Genomic DNA, 17,721 nt, shown 5'->3' on the forward strand with positions numbered 1-17,721 from the left:
AGGAATTGAACAAACGCTAATTACACCAGATTTATGGTTTTCAGAATAAAACCCTAGATCTAATCGAGATGAACCAGTAATAGCACCCACAGATCTTTGTCGAACCCTAACACTGACCAAATCTAGATCTGATCAAAGAAACTTGATCAAATCACCAAACCCTACTTTCAAACGATTAAAATTATGAACACCTAACAGTAATCAGAGCCTACAGCTCTGATACCATGAACAAAAATATATTATAAATCCTTCAATCACAGAAGGTGAATCCTCTAATTACAAGAGGCCAAATCAACCGGTAACAAATACCACAATCAAAATGATTGTAACAAAAGACAAACAAATCACACAATCAATCACTCTCAAACAAGTTTAATAAGTTGAACTTGTTATCTCACAAATTACAGAATCAAAGAAGGAAAAAAAAAACCGATGAGCCTTCAAACCCTAAATCGTGTAAAGAGAGAGAAAATGAAATATAGAGATGAAAAAAGGCTAAGATAAATTAAACTAAATTAATAAAACGCCCTTTTATAGTGGATAGACTTGGACTGGTTATCAATATGGCTTCAAGTGAGCTTTAGTGAAAATGAGCCCAATCTTTACTTCATGAAAGAAAAAAGAAAGCCCAACTTTGTAAAAAAAGTTATGCAAAATAGCAGCTTTGGTCCTTCATCTTCCTTTTGTTCAGCAATGATCCCTCACAATGAATAATCTTGAATATAACATCTTGGACTATCAAAACAAGATTTAAGACTGCAAAATGAAACACTTAATCCAGAAATAAGTTAACTAGAACAAAATCACCATGTTAGATTGTAAGATATTTATATGTAAAATAGCCTTGAATCTTGAGAATGAGAATGTAGGGCTGCTGGTGATAACGTTCCTCAACTGGGAGACCCTTACTTTTCTGACCCAGTCATATCTTATCAACTACCCGTACAACATACTGAATGGTCTCCATCTACTGTTGCTTATCAGTGACTTATCCCTCAAAAATCAACTGACTTCAAGTCTTCTCCGTTTCCAACACTCCAAAGTCAACCTTTAGACCACTTGTTACGCTATATGTAATGGACGTTTTTTCCTATGTGTCCCATCCATAACGGCAAAAACCCATTATGTGGCATTTGTGGCCTGTTTCTTCGAAAGCGTTTTTGGTTGTTCACGGGGCCAAAATCAAAAGCATCCAACAATATTGTACTCTTTTTACTGACTTTCAATCATATATTGTCACTTCTCTCACAACTTTCTCACAATCCTCCATACAACCTTCCTCATTAAAAGTTGCAACATCATCATCTTACATTGACCAAGTCAGTCGACCAAGTCATGGTCACTATCCATTTTATTTTCTATGTTTTGTATAAATTAGTGGAGTAGTGGTTTTAGTCATGATCTTAGTGGAGCATATGATGCCACTATCTTTCCGTTATTTCATTTGCTTTGTAAGCCTTTATATGGCACTTCTTTTTATTTAGAAATATCACAGAAAAGCACATGTTTGAGTGCTACAAATAGTGTTCTTATTTTCGTTTATCATTTACAATTGTCTGTGGTTTAGTTTGAATTCAACACACGTCAACGTAATAAAAGATCTAACTAGTATATATACACCCATTTTTACTTTTAATATATCACCCCAAACTCAATTTCAATCATATTCACAGCCCTTAAATATGTTTTTCCGATACAGGTCGACTGTAGTACTCTTGATAACCAATACCATCATCATCCTTCAATCACAAGCACAACAAACATACGTCGACAACAAACAACTTGACTGCAATGATAAATCCACAACCACATTCGGTTACACTTGCAATGCTGCCGCCACGTGTCAATCTTACCTCACTTTCCGATCACAACCACCACTTTACAACACACCAAACACCATCGCCACCCTTCTCAACTTAAGCCCTGATGACATCACTTCCATAAATAACTTCACTTCCACATCCTTCATTGTAATATCAAAAAAAAAAAAAAAAAAAAAAATAATTAATAAAAAAATAACTCAAACTAACTTGCTTTTGTCATATACTCAACAAACTTAATTTTGTATCATGCTATAGATTAATTATGATTAATAACTAGTAGCCACTTACTTTGTATTAATATTTTCAAAAAGATGATGATTAAATTTTATATTAAACAAGAAAGATACAGTGCAACATTCATTAAAAGGAATGAGATAGTCTCATTTAAGTTATATATTCCACAAGTACTCTCCATTTAGTAAATTCTTTACTAAACCAAATAAAATGAAATATTCATCAACTTGATACCCATACTACTCACTACAATCTACCATAATATTAAGAGGAAGACAATAGAGAATTCAAAGAAGATACAAAGTAATTGCGGGTCTAGTTTCGGTTCTAACACGAACACGTTTTAAAGGTAACTACTAATCACCATCTTTGTTATTGAAGTATAATTTGTTTATTATTATTATTATTATTATTATTATTATTATTATTATTATCAACTTACTAGTTTAGATTTACTACATATCACATGAATTATTATAAGGATGAGATGTTAAGATTTTGAGTACAAAACGAGCACCTTTTGTGAAGAATAATTTTAATGAAATGATAGTCATATATTTAGTAATGGAGTATTAAAAATCTTTATGTAACTAGTATATACAATTACAACATGATTAAATCAAAGTGTACTAATTTTATAGTACTGTCCATGCTTTATAAAATAATAATATGAGTAAGTAATAAAGTAATAACTAATGGGAATGGGGATTTAGCCATGCAAATGACCAGTCGTCTGATCAATTTAATTACACATGCACCATGTGTTATTTGATTGGCTAAAAAAAGGGGCATGTGGCCACTAACAGTACCAATCTAGTAGGTTCTTATAAAGTGTAAATTACTAAACGGGAAATTAAAATATGAAACGGTAATACAACTTGGGTGCATATATATTTGTGTGGAAAGGAAATAGAAATTGATGTTAGAGTCCATGTTTTCATTTATGATAGTGGGGAATTTTTAGTCTTAAAATACTTAAGTCACTAGTAATTTGGAATATGAAAGCCATAGTAACATATACTAACATAATTATATCTTTAATATAAAAATTCATGGAACTAGTTAGATGGAAGTAAACGCATAAGAATCATATGGTAACACTAATTAAATAAAGGATATTACATACTCCCTATTTGAATGCGTTTTGTGCTCATACGTGTGTGTTCCTTAGATTTGGCTCGGTGATCGCATTCTTGGTGGTATTTTGTTGTCATTGGAATTTCATCATTCAACATAAGGTACGGATATTCTAGGTGGTTTAGGATCGCTTCGGTAAATCTTTCCTCTCAAAACTTTGTTTCGAATTGTATATAAAAATTATTGGTATGACATGCTTATTTGGAAATTCGTTATATTTATTAGTCTATATATTGTGTTATGTTTTCCTCATTTTGGATGTACTAACGAGGTTGCTAATTATGTTTGTTAATTGAGGAAATCATAATATTTTGGCCTTTGGAAATTGTATCAAAACTTTGCCTCGAAACAGCCCCGAAAAATGTCGTAAACCTTTCGGTAAAGAACATGTGTGAGTGTGGTGAGTGGTACGGTGATTCGTATCGAGTGTCCCTCATTCCATGTGGCTTTACATGTCCCGTTAAGTCTCGTTTAAACATTGTAAGTATTTGGTCAAACGTAAAATATTTAAGTCATTTCATTAATTCTTTTTAAATATATTTTAAAGTCTATAAATCATATTAAAGGATATTTGAAAATTTATAATTAATAAATCGGTTAAAACGTTTTCTTAAAATGTGTGCCTAAGAGTAACCTATTCATGGAGGTCCCATGAGCGCATTATTGTGACACCGATAATGTGGCATCGACCGTAGCGGTGTATTTTGTTATATCTACGGCGTCTCCTTTTGATTGCCCGGTGGTGGTACGAGCTCATTATTATTATATATATTTGTAATAGGAGGCGTATGGATCGATCCTAGGATTTTGTTTTGACGGTGTACGTTCATCGTAGTGTCATACGAAACGTCACCGATATGGATGATTAGTGGAGTTGCTACCCTATGATTTCATTTTGGATAATTTGATATATATATATTTGTTTAACTCTTAGTATGTGACTTTGATATTTTGACATATTCGTTATTAAGGATCTATACATATTTACACCTTGATTTTAAAATAAGTCAAATTGTAAATAAGTTGTTTTGAAATTTGTCATGCATGTCATACTACTCTGTTCTTTGTTTTATCCGTTCACTGGGCTTTGGCTCAGTCGTATTCTTTGTTTTCCTTCTTATACGACAGGTAATCAAGGGGGCGTTGGGAACGAGGGAAGAGTGTAGAGTGGAGTGAACTTAGCACCTTGCCTTAGAGATTTCCATCAAGATTTAGTAGTTTATTTTGGTTTAGTAGTACTTTTGAATAAATTTGTCAACTTTGGTGTTTTGACTATGGTTTAAATTCGAATAAGAATAACGCTCATTTACCTTTTAAGTTATCTTTATTTATACATTTTGATTGGCGTAAGATTAGGGTTGTTACAGATGGTATCAGAGCGTAGGTTCCCTCTTGTAGAAACTTACGTCCTAAGTTATGGCCTGTGAGATTTGGGTAGACTTTGGGTTAGGATTTTCTTTCCGCATTAATAATGTGTTTCCACTTCTCATATTCTCTTGTTATCCTTCTTACTAATCGTAACCGTTATATCCTCATCTCGTTCATAGATGGCACCGAAAAGAAAAGGGATGTCTGAGGAGGAGGTAGAAAACAAGATTAACCAAACAATCACGAATTTGTTACCCAACATTGTAGCTCAAGCTATTGACGCTTTGCGTAGGCAAGGTGGCGAGACTTTTAAGCATGAAGATGAAGAGGAGGATGAGTATGTGGAGATGAAAGCTGTAACGGGGGATGCTATTCATGTTTGGCTAGGACGGTTTCAAAAACAGCGTCCTTTGTCATTCAGCACTGCTAGTACTCCTGTTGAAGCTGAGAATTGGATCACTCACATTGAGAAGATATATCGCGTGCTTGGTTGTGAAGAGAGATTTTGGGTTCCTTTGGCTGTTTATAAACTAGAAGGGGATGCTCAGCGTTGGTGGATCGCTTTGAGACAAGCGAAAGGAGGTATCGATTTTGAGGATTCGTTAGATTGGGTTGATTTCAAGGAGTTATTTTTCCGTCAGTACTTTTCTGAGGCAGAGAAGGAGGCTGTGATTCGGGAATATGCTAATATTAAGCAAGGGGGTGATGAGTCTATCAATGATTTCACTAAGAGATTTTTGAGGCTCGTGGGATTGATTGGGGCTGCTGCTGGGTCTTCCGAGGACCAAGCCCGTAAGTACAAATGGGCTGTTCATGGGCGTTACCGCTCTAAAATGATTAATCTAAAATGTTTTGATGTCGCTGAGGCAGCCGATTATGCTCGGAATTTGGAGATGGAGCGAGATGAGTATTTGACTACTAAAAATGACGATGGTAAAAATAAGAGGGTTAAGAATGTACAGCCACTACGATCTGTACTGCCACCGACTACCAAACAGGGTCAACAATCTGGGAACCAAGGGTATCGTGGTAATAATTGGAATAATAGAGGAAATCAGCTAAGGATTGAAAACGGGTCAAATAATAATAACCGTGGTCAATTACAAGTGTACCATCCCCAAGGGCAACAAAGGGGTAACGGAAATGGCGGTGTTAATGCCAATGCACCTTGTGGGACTTGTGGAAAGAATCATCCCGGAAGAGTTTGTTATCGTAGTGCGGGTTCATGTTTTGCTTGTGGAGAGATTGGTCACTTAGCTAAGGATTGCAAGAATCCTAGACCTGGGTTTGTTCCGAGGGTTCCTCCTCCAGCTCCTGGTGGACGCGTCTTTGCCATGACTACTACTCAGGCTGCTGACGCAACAGGTATATTCCGATCCCTTTTCATTTTAAAAAATATTTCCTTTGAGTTATTTGTTCATACATTCTTGATATGATTAGGTACTATTACTGGTCATGTATTTGTACACCATCGTGCCCTCTTCGTTCTGTTTGATTCTGGCTCTACGCACTCGATTGTGTCTGTTAAGAGCTCGAAATATTTGAAAGTGTCTCCAACTTGGTTGTCTACTCCGTTTACAATCTCTACCCCAATGGGTAGTATTGAAATTATAGATCGTGTGTATCAAAACTGCCGTTTGGAATTCAATGACTGCATGTTTCCCGCAAATCTCTTTCCTATGACCATGCATGACTTTGACATTATTCTTGGCATGGATTGGTTATATCATCATCACGCGACTATCGATTGTTATTCTAAGAGAATTTTGTTTGGAAATCATTCTATACCCGATTGTGTCTTTAATGGTGATCTTCCTGAAAAATCTATTAAGGTTATCTCAGCGCTTAAGGCGCAAAAGCTCATTTCACATGGTTGTGTTGGTTATTTGGCTTCGATTCAGAATTTGTCTATCGAGAGTCCTTCACTTGAAAATATTGACGTTGTTCGAGAGTTCCCTGATGTATTTCCTGACGAATTGCAAGGTTTGCCTCCAGTTCGTGAAGTTGAATTTTCGATTGATTTGGTTCCTGGTTCTCAACCGATATCAAAAGCTCCTTATCGTATGGCACCACTCGAGTTGCAAGAACTTAAGGAGCAATTGCAAGAATTGATAGATTGTGGATTTATTCGACCAAGTGTGTCCCCTTGGGGTGCGCCGGTTTTGTTTGTCAAGAAGAAGGATGGTAGCATGAGACTTTGCATTGACTATCGTGATTTAAATCGTATTACTATCAGAAACCGTTATCCGCTTCCTCGTATTGATGATTTGTTTGATCAACTTCAAGGTTCGAAGTATTTTTCTAAAATTGATCTTAGGTCTGGGTATCATCAGCTGCGTGTTAAAGAAGAAGATATCCCTAAGACTGCTTTTCGCACTCGTTATGGGCACTATGAGTTTTTAGTGATGCCGTTTGGATTAACTAATGCCCCTGCGGTATTCATGGATTTAATGAACCGTGTGTTCCATGAGTATTTGGATAAGTTTGTGATCGTATTCATTGACGATATCTTGGTATTCTCAAAGAGTAAAGAAGAGCATGAGAATCATCTTCGTGTTGTACTTGAAATCCTCCGAAGTAAGAAATTGTTTGCAAAGTTCTCTAAATGTGAATTCTGGTTGCAACGAGTTGCCTTTCTGGGTCATGTTGTATCAGCTGAGGGTATAATGATGGATCCAGCGAAAATTGAGGCTATTACAAATTGGTCAAGACCTACTTCTGTTGTTGAGATTCGAAGTTTTCTTGGTTTAGCTGGGTATTATCGAAGATTTGTTGAAGGTTTTTCAACGATTGCTTTGCCGCTTACCAAGTTGTTAAGAAAAGGGGAAAAATTTGTGTGGACCGAGGAACGACAAAAGAGTTTCGATGAGTTAAAGAAAAGACTTGTATCAGCTCCTATCCTTGCATTACCATCAGGAAGTGGAGGTTTTCAAATCTATAGTGACGCTTCTAAGCATGGTTTGGGTTGTGTTTTGATGCAACATGGTAAGGTAATTGCTTATGCCTCGAGGCAGTTGAAACCTTATGAGGTTAATTACCCTACTCATGATTTGGAATTAGCTGCTGTGATTTTTGCGTTGAAAATATGGAGGCATTATCTTTATGGAGAAACTTGTGATATTTTCACTGATCACAAGAGTCTTAAATACATATTCACGCAAAAAGAGATAAATATGAGACAACGAAGGTGGCTTGAGTTATTGAAGGATTATGATGCCAACATTCAATACCATCCGGGTAAAGCGAATGTGGTAGCCGACGCTTTGAGTAGAAAAACATTTGGTAGTATCTCATGTTTGGTTACTCACATTCGAGAATTTGAAAGACTTGATATGGGATTGAGTAAAAGAGGAGCATCGGGGATGTTGGCAAATCTAAAATTTGAGTCTGATTTAATTACTAGAATAAAAGAGGCTCAATTGGATGACGGGGATTTATGGACAGTGTTTCAAAATTTGGAAGAGGGTAAAATGAAAGAGTTCAGAGAAGATGATGATGGGGTTATTTGGTGTGGGAATCGATTGTGTGTTCCTAATGATGATGCTATTCGTGAGGCTCTGTTGTCTGAGGCTCACAGCTCACCTTTTTCTGTACATCCTGGTTCGACCAAAATGTATCAGGATTTAAAGCAGCACTTTTGGTGGAGTGGCATGAAGAAAGACGTTGCTAGATACGTTGGGAAGTGCCTTACTTGTCAACAAGTAAAGATCGAGCACCAACGTGCTAGTGGTTTGTTGCAGCCGTTGGACATTCCGGTGTGGAAGTGGGATGATATCTCAATGGATTTCGTTTGTGGGTTACCAAAGACTGTTAAAAGACATGATGCTACTTGGGTGGTGATTGATAGATTAACCAAGTCGGCTCATTTCTTGCCTATTCGTATGGATTATTCGGTAAGTAAGCTATCGGAGATCTTTCAGCAGGAAATTGTGAGATTGCATGGGGTTCCTTCGTCCATCGTGTCTGATCGTGATCCTCGGTTTACATCTAGATTTTGGAAGGGGTTACACAAAGCTTGGGGTACGCGATTGAAGCTTAGTACTGCTTTTCATCCACAAACTGATGGACAGTCTGAGCGTACGATACAAATCTTAGAAGATATGCTTCGAGCTTGTGCCCTAGATTGGAAGGGAAACTGGGATGAGTACTTATGTTTGGTGGAATTTGCTTATAATAATAGTTGGCAGGCAAGTATCTGTATGGCACCATTTGAGATGCTTTATGGTCGAAAGTGTAGAGCGCCAGTTTGTTGGAATGAAACGGGAGAGAAATTGATTGAAGGACCTGAGCTGGTTAGAGTGACTAATGAAAAGGTCGCTATAGCTACGAATCGACTGAAGGAGGCCCAATTGAGACAGAAAGTGTATGCCGATAAACACCGACGTTCGTTAGAGTTTGTGGTGGGTGATAATGTATTTTTAAAGGTGTCACCTTGGAAGGGTATACGTCGTTTTGGTTTGAAAGGAAAGCTCAGTCCTCGATATATTGGACCGTTTGAGATATTGGATCAAGTTGGTGAAGTGTCTTATCGTTTAGCATTACCGCCACAGTTATCTCATGTTCATAATGTTTTTCACGTATCTCAGTTGCGGGGTTACAACTATCATCCATTGCACGTGGTGCAATATCCTTTTTCTGAAATTCGAGCTGATCTTTCTTATGTTGAAGAACCCGAGGCTATTATAGAACGCGAGGAGCGAGTAACTCGTAAAAGCTCCACCCCTTTCGTTAAAGTTCAATGGAAGAATCATCCTGCTAGCGAGGCCACTTGGGAACTCGAGGAAACCATGCGGGCCGAACACCCTCATTTGTTTGCTAATTGGTGCGTTTCAATTCTATAACTTCTTTCAATTTCGAGGACGAAATTTTTTTTTAGTAGTTGGAGTTGTAATATCAAAAAAAAAAAAAAAAAAAAAATAATTAATAAAAAAATAACTCAAACTAACTTGCTTTTGTCATATACTCAACAAACTTAATTTTGTATCATGCTATAGATTAATTATGATTAATAACTAGTAGCCACTTACTTTGTATTAATATTTTCAAAAAGATGATGATTAAATTTTATATTAAACAAGAAAGATACAGTGCAACATTCATTAAAAGGAATGAGATAGTCTCATTTAAGTTATATATTCCACAAGTACTCTCCATTTAGTAAATTCTTTACTAAACCAAATAAAATGAAATATTCATCAACTTGATACCCATACTACTCACTACAATCTACCATAATATTAAGAGGAAGACAATAGAGAATTCAAAGAAGATACAAAGTAATTGCGGGTCTAGTTTCGGTTCTAACACGAACACGTTTTAAAGGTAACTACTAATCACCATCTTTGTTATTGAAGTATAATTTGTTTATTATTATTATTATTATTATTATTATTATTATTATTATTATCAACTTACTAGTTTAGATTTACTACATATCACATGAATTATTATAAGGATGAGATGTTAAGATTTTGAGTACAAAACGAGCACCTTTTGTGAAGAATAATTTTAATGAAATGATAGTCATATATTTAGTAATGGAGTATTAAAAATCTTTATGTAACTAGTATATACAATTACAACATGATTAAATCAAAGTGTACTAATTTTATAGTACTGTCCATGCTTTATAAAATAATAATATGAGTAAGTAATAAAGTAATAACTAATGGGAATGGGGATTTAGCCATGCAAATGACCAGTCGTCTGATCAATTTAATTACACATGCACCATGTGTTATTTGATTGGCTAAAAAAGGGGCATGTGGCCACTAACAGTACCAATCTAGTAGGTTCTTATAAAGTGTAAATTACTAAACGGGAAATTAAAATATGAAACGGTAATACAACTTGGGTGCATATATATTTGTGTGGAAAGGAAATAGAAATTGATGTTAGAGTCCATGTTTTCATTTATGATAGTGGGGAATTTTTAGTCTTAAAATACTTAAGTCACTAGTAATTTGGAATATGAAAGCCATAGTAACATATACTAACATAATTATATCTTTAATATAAAAATTCATGGAACTAGTTAGATGGAAGTAAACGCATAAGAATCATATGGTAACACTAATTAAATAAAGGATATTACATACTCCCTATTTGAATGCGTTTTGTGCTCATACGTGTGTGTTCCTTAGATTTGGCTCGGTGATCGCATTCTTGGTGGTATTTTGTTGTCATTGGAATTTCATCATTCAACATAAGGTACGGATATTCTAGGTGGTTTAGGATCGCTTCGGTAAATCTTTCCTCTCAAAACTTTGTTTCGAATTGTATATAAAAATTATTGGTATGACATGCTTATTTGGAAATTCGTTATATTTATTAGTCTATATATTGTGTTATGTTTTCCTCATTTTGGATGTACTAACGAGGTTGCTAATTATGTTTGTTAATTGAGGAAATCATAATATTTTGGCCTTTGGAAATTGTATCAAAACTTTGCCTCGAAACAGCCCCGAAAAATGTCGTAAACCTTTCGGTAAAGAACATGTGTGAGTGTGGTGAGTGGTACGGTGATTCGTATCGAGTGTCCCTCATTCCATGTGGCTTTACATGTCCCGTTAAGTCTCGTTTAAACATTGTAAGTATTTGGTCAAACGTAAAATATTTAAGTCATTTCATTAATTCTTTTTAAATATATTTTAAAGTCTATAAATCATATTAAAGGATATTTGAAAATTTATAATTAATAAATCGGTTAAAACGTTTTCTTAAAATGTGTGCCTAAGAGTAACCTATTCATGGAGGTCCCATGAGCGCATTATTGTGACACCGATAATGTGGCATCGACCGTAGCGGTGTATTTTGTTATATCTACGGCGTCTCCTTTTGATTGCCCGGTGGTGGTACGAGCTCATTATTATTATATATATTTGTAATAGGAGGCGTATGGATCGATCCTAGGATTTTGTTTTGACGGTGTACGTTCATCGTAGTGTCATACGAAACGTCACCGATATGGATGATTAGTGGAGTTGCTACCCTATGATTTCATTTTGGATAATTTGATATATATATATTTGTTTAACTCTTAGTATGTGACTTTGATATTTTGACATATTCGTTATTAAGGATCTATACATATTTACACCTTGATTTTAAAATAAGTTAAATTGTAAATAAGTTGTTTTGAAATTTGTCATGCATGTCATACTACTCTGTTCTTTGTTTTATCCGTTCACTGGGCTTTGGCTCAGTCGTATTCTTTGTTTTCCTTCTTATACGACAGGTAATCAAGGGGGCGTTGGGAACGAGGGAAGAGTGTAGAGTGGAGTGAACTTAGCACCTTGCCTTAGAGATTTCCATCAAGATTTAGTAGTTTATTTTGGTTTAGTAGTACTTTTGAATAAATTTGTCAACTTTGGTGTTTTGACTATGGTTTAAATTCGAATAAGAATAACGCTCATTTACCTTTTAAGTTATCTTTATTTATACATTTTGATTGGCGTAAGATTAGGGTTGTTACATTCATCATCCCGGCTGATACGGTCGTTATTGTTCCCGTTAGTAAATGTTCCTGCTCCGATGGTGGGTATTATCAGCATAACACTAGTTATGTGGTTAAAAGTGATGACGAAAATTATTTTACGCTTGCAAATAACACTTTTGAGGGCCTTACTACTTGTCAAGCTTTGGTCAACCAAAATACTTTTAATATCCTGAATTTGCAAATTGGTAACAATATCACGGTAAGGAGGTTTTATATTGTAAAAAATAAGAAAATCTCAACTAATTGTTTCTATAAGAAGACCAATTAGATTTTATAAAATTCTAAAAGACTGTTTCAAACCGATGTTAAAGGCGAGTAGTGTACTTTTTAATGATGTGACAATGTCAAGTGGTGAAGTATTATAAAGGGAAATGTCAAATTTGAGTGTTAAATTGTGTGATGGGTGATGTGCTAAAATATTATTGGTAGTTGAGTATAAAATATATTAAATAATAATATATAAAAATAAATGGTGAAATCTGATTGGTTGAAAAATATTTGACACACCTTCTCTCTTCCGTCAAATTTTGGATTGACGCCCTTCGGCGTCAAACTTTGACGCCCCGTTAGAGGCGTCAAGGGAGTCAAACTAGTGCCGCATTGGATTCCATGTCATTTGACGGCTTTTTTTGACGCCCCATTAGAATGAGTCTAATAGTAGTATTTAGTTGGTTAAAGTTAGACTTAATATGTCAAATTAAAGTTGATTAACTTTTAATATGATTTTTAACAAAAACTTTGAAAATTATGTTTATTTTTTTCTTTGTTCATGCAATATGAAGGATATGGATGGCAAAAAAAAACATGTATTCCATGAGGAAATCCGAAACCCAATATTTTAGGGTCGGGTTCGGGCTAGGATAACGGTTCTTGGGCGGGTATAGGGATGATTTTTATTTTTTTTGTGAGTCCGGGTCAGGAGATGGTTTTAGACTCAAAACCCGATTACCCGGCTCGTATACTCGAAAAAAGACCCGAGTCCAAATACCCGAACCAAACCCCCTTCAAGGAAGAATTAGAAGTGTAAGGAGCTTCTTATCTTAAAGAGATACATACTCACTCTCAAAAGCCAGGTTAAAGGGTCTTGGGCCTATTTTTTTCGCGGGTCCGGGTCAGGTTATGTTTAGACTCAAACCCGATTTTTCGGCCCGCTCTCAAAAGCCAGGTTAACGGGTCTTGGGCCTATTTTTTTCGCGGGTTATGTTTAGACACAAACCCGATTACCAGGCATGTAAACCCGAACCAAACCCCCTTGAAGGAAGAATTAGAAGTACGAGGAGCTTCTTATCTTAATGAGATACATAAGTAGAATTCACTCTCAAAAGCTAGGCTTAAGTAGGAGGGATAGGGATGATTTTTTTTTTTTTTTTGTGAGTCCGGGTCAGGAGATGGTTTTAGACTCAAAACCCGATTACCCGGCTCGTATACTCGAAAAAAGACCCGAGTCCAAATATCTGAACCAAACCCCCTTCAAGGAAGAATTAGAAGTGTAAGGAGCTTCTTATCTTAAAGAGATACATACTCACTCTCAAAAGCCAGGTTAAAGGGTCTTGGGCCTATTTTTTTCACGGGTCCGGGTCAGGTTATGTTTAGACTCAAACCCGATTTTCCGGCCCGCTCTCAAAAGCCAGGTTAACGGGTCTTGGGCCTATTTTTTTCGCGGGTTATGTTTAGACACAAACCCGATTACCAGGCATGTAAACCCAAACCAAACCCACTTGAAGGAAGAATTAGAAGTATGAGGAGCTTCTTATCTTAATGAGATACATAAGTAGAATTCACTCTCAAAAGCTAGGCTTAAGTAGGAGGGATAACGTAACTTATAAGCCAATAACTAGTCTCATACCTAGACGATATGGGATCATAACATCTATTATAGCAATTTTTACGACCTTGGGCTTTACTACTGTCATGCTATGTGAATCTAGTTGTAGCTTTGATATTGATATTATGTTGAAATCATTCGAAAACTAAGCTAGTCAAATGTTTTCGTAATAATGTGTATATAAGCTTGGTTATAATAGTGGGTTAGATTATATGATAATCAGCTTTGATATCTATGTTAAATCGTTTCCAAAAAATTGTATAATATCTACATACGATTTTTTGCTAATTGAATCTTATACTCTAGTATTTCATGTATTAGACATGATAAAGCACCTCACAGCTTCTATACAATGTTAAAATATGTTGATAGAATATGATGTTAATCATCTGTCTATCTACAGATTCCGCTCAGATGCGCATGCCCAACGGCAAACCAAACAGCTGCAGGAATTAAGTATTTGCTCACTTTCCTGATCACATGGGGTGACACTATAGATGATATATCTCAAACATATGGGGGTGTTGGTATTCAAAGAATCTTAGATGCGAATGAGCTCAATATAACTCAACTTATCTATCCATTTACACCACTTTTGATCCCGCTTACAACTGAACCCACACGAATAAACACATCTGTAACTCCACCATCGCAGCCTCCTCCACCTTTGATTCCAACAACACCGAGTAATGATGGTAGCTCTTCGAACAAATGGGTTTTTATCGCTGTTGGAATTGGTGTCGGTTTCCTTGTACTTGTTTATGTTTTCGGGGTCTTCGTTTGGTTCTCTAGGAAAAAGAAGGTTCAACAAACTAAAACTTATAATCCGCCTCCGGGTAAAAGTAAAAACTCTGCAACCGCTGCGTTGATTGGCTCGGAGAGTAACTCATGGTCGATTTCAACGGAAGGATTACGAATATCGATCGAGTCGTTAACGGTTTACAAGTATGAGGAACTACAGAAGGCTACCAGAGATTTTTCGGAAGATAACAGAGTGAAAGGATCGGTTTACAAGGGGGGTTTTAATGGAGATTTTGCGGTTGTTAAGATAATGAAAGTAGATGTTGCCGGCGAGATTAATATGCTTCAACAAATTAATCATTCGAACATAATCAAGCTTTCTGGATTCTGTTTGCATCAAGGAAACACTTATCTGGTTTATGAATTTGCTGAAAACGGGTCGCTGAGTGATTGGCTGCACGCAGATACAAAGAATGCTACATTCGAATATGTTTTAGATTGGAAACAAAGGGTTCAGATAGCGCATAATGTATCAGACGCATTGAATTACCTCCACAATTTCATTACTCCACCGTACATTCACATAAATTTAACAAGCAGCAATGTGTTGTTAGACGCTAATATGAGAGCAAAGATAACGAATTTCGGACTTGCAAGAAGTGTTGATGAAAACGACAATGGAGAACTTCAGTTAACAAGGCATATTGTAGGGACATTTGGTTATATGCCACCAGAATACATCGAGAACGGGTTAATTAGCCCTAAAATGGATGTGTTTGCTTTGGGTGTTTTGATGTCGGAACTTTTGTCCGGTAAAGAAGCCGCCACAAGGCCGCCTGAAGGTGTTGGTGGTGGTGAGAAGAAGGGTGATGAGTCTGTTATGGTTGTACAACAAGGGCAGTTGTCGGAGACAATAAAAGAGGTGGTTGGAGGGGATAATGTGAGGAATAAACTGGCGGAGTTTATGGACGGCAGATTGAGAGGTGAGTATCCGGTGGAGTTGGCGTATTCTATGGTGGAGCTTGCTAGTAAATGTGTGGCGGCTGATTTGAACGACCGCCCGTCAGTTACGGAGGTGTTTATGACACTTTCGCAGATAATGTCTTCGTCTTTAGATTGGGATCCATCTGATGAACTTGAACACTCCAGATCTCTTAGTCTTGGAAGATAAAGTAACTATTTTTCAACTATTGTAATCCAACTGTTATTACTTATATGGTGTATTATATGTATTGTATTGCTTGTTATAGAACAAAAAGAGCATCATGAAATCAGTATAAAACATGCTATAGCTTTGAAAATCTAAAATGTGAACTATAGTTTGGTCCTTTAACCTGTTTTTTAGCAGTGGTGCGCTTTGAACCTCATTTATGTATGACTGTATGAGCATTAGGAGCCAAGCGAGGCATATAACCATGACAATGATTTTTTTAATTTTTTTTTGAGAATTAGGCCTTATAAGTAACAGGGGGAGGTGCATAACCAGGACCGGGTTTTATGACCCATTCCACCTTAATAGTATGGGTGTTATGACCCATTGGTTCACAGTGGGTGGTGTCAAGCATAAGATTGGATGAAGTTGTTTCTGTTAGTGATGATGGGCCGAGTAATAGGCCTGAACAGGCCCAGTTGTAGCTGAAGTTTCTAATAGTCCTTCGGAACTAAACGAGGATAATATGACGTTTGCGGAAAAATTGGATAGAATGAAGAAGGAGAAGAAGAAAAAGAAGGAAGAAATCTCGGTCAATCATAATGTAGAAAAGAAAGAAGATAGGCCATTAGCAGTTTTGATTGGCCGAAGCGGAAGAAAATTTTGGGATTGTGAGGTCCCATCTTATGAAGGTTTTTGTAATCGTGGTAAGTTTTGAATAGAAACGTCACAAAAAGTTAACTTGGAGAAGTAAACTTGAAGTTGAGAATGAAAGCGACCGATGCGCCCACTTCGGGTTCCTATAAGCTTAAAAATCACAATGAAGACTTGGATTACGGGGATGCTATTCAAAATTTGTTTTTGGGATCTCAAAAAGTTAAGAAGGCCGGTTCATCGAATGCGGTTATTGTTCTGTAGTTCTTTTTCAAAGATTGGCGGACCTTGGATTTATCCCACCTTCATCGGGCACATTTATTGGAGACGGCACCTCGAATGTTCTATCTTTCAAGATTGAAAATCGATCCGACAAAGGTATTCGGCGAGAGATCATAGATGGTAAAATAATCAAAGTGGATCCTTAGTTTCATTACTTGTTTGTGTTTTACTCGGTTTGTGAGGTTTGGTATTTTGTCTTGTTTGTTGCGCTTGTTGAGTTTTTTTTGTTTAGTTTGGCCCAACTTGTCTCGGTTTATGTAAGGTTACTATAGATGAGGATAGATAGTGTTGGGAAAATAAAAATCTGATGAGTCAAAAGCATGCTAGAATCTGGAGTTTAGAGTCTGAAGTTGCAGACTCTGAAATTTGCTGAAGTCAACGGTTGAAGTTTTCTTGAAGGCAAAGTTAAAGATTATTCTGGAGATATACTTAAAGTTTAAGAAGATATGATTTGAAGATTCAGTTTTATCTCCAGAATTGACTTTTGAATTAATAGCTAATTTGTTTGATTTTTAGTTTATCTTTTCCTTATTTATAGCGAAGTAGTTTTGGAAACTAAATCTTTAGATTTGGTGTTTATCTGTATAAATAGGGACGTATGGTTTACTTTGAACATGTACTTTTTCACACGATCAATATCATTGTCTTCTATTCTATTATCGTGTTCTCTCAATTTCTGCACTAATAATTCTTATTTATTGTTTAAGTGAGAGTCTGGTGTTCATAGTTCAATTACTGTGAACTATTAACTGGTATCAGAGCGGGTAAGGTGTAAATCCTATTACGGTGATCTTTACAAACGATCCATATTTTTATAAATATGTCTACCAGTACCATTCCTACCCTAGTTATGGCTGAAAAAGGTGTGCCAATATTCAATGGCACAGACTTTGCAACTTGGAAATTAAAAGTCCTATGGTTTTTAGGATCTATTCATGAAGAAGCTGAGCATGTTCTTACAACAGGACCTATTATTCCTGGTTCAATGATAGCTGCTGTTCCTGCTACA

At 36.2% G+C, this 17,721-nt stretch overlaps 1 protein-coding gene across 1 annotated transcript; it reads left to right on the forward strand.

Moving 5' to 3' along the window:
- The first annotated feature begins 769 nt into the window (after positions 1-769).
- Positions 770-15,908, forward strand: LOC139893745 (protein LYK5-like). Its single transcript, XM_071876920.1, has 3 exons — positions 770-1,963; positions 12,037-12,259; positions 14,289-15,908. The coding sequence occupies exons 1-3, from the start codon at positions 1,683-1,685 to the stop codon at positions 15,795-15,797; spliced, it is 2,013 nt and encodes a 670-aa protein (XP_071733021.1). The 5' UTR covers positions 770-1,682; the 3' UTR covers positions 15,798-15,908.
- The last annotated feature ends 1,813 nt before the right edge of the window (positions 15,909-17,721 follow it).

The sequence above is a fragment of the Rutidosis leptorrhynchoides genome, chromosome 2, assembly GCF_046630445.1.
Source record: "Rutidosis leptorrhynchoides isolate AG116_Rl617_1_P2 chromosome 2, CSIRO_AGI_Rlap_v1, whole genome shotgun sequence".
Taxonomy (NCBI): domain Eukaryota; kingdom Viridiplantae; phylum Streptophyta; class Magnoliopsida; order Asterales; family Asteraceae; genus Rutidosis; species Rutidosis leptorrhynchoides.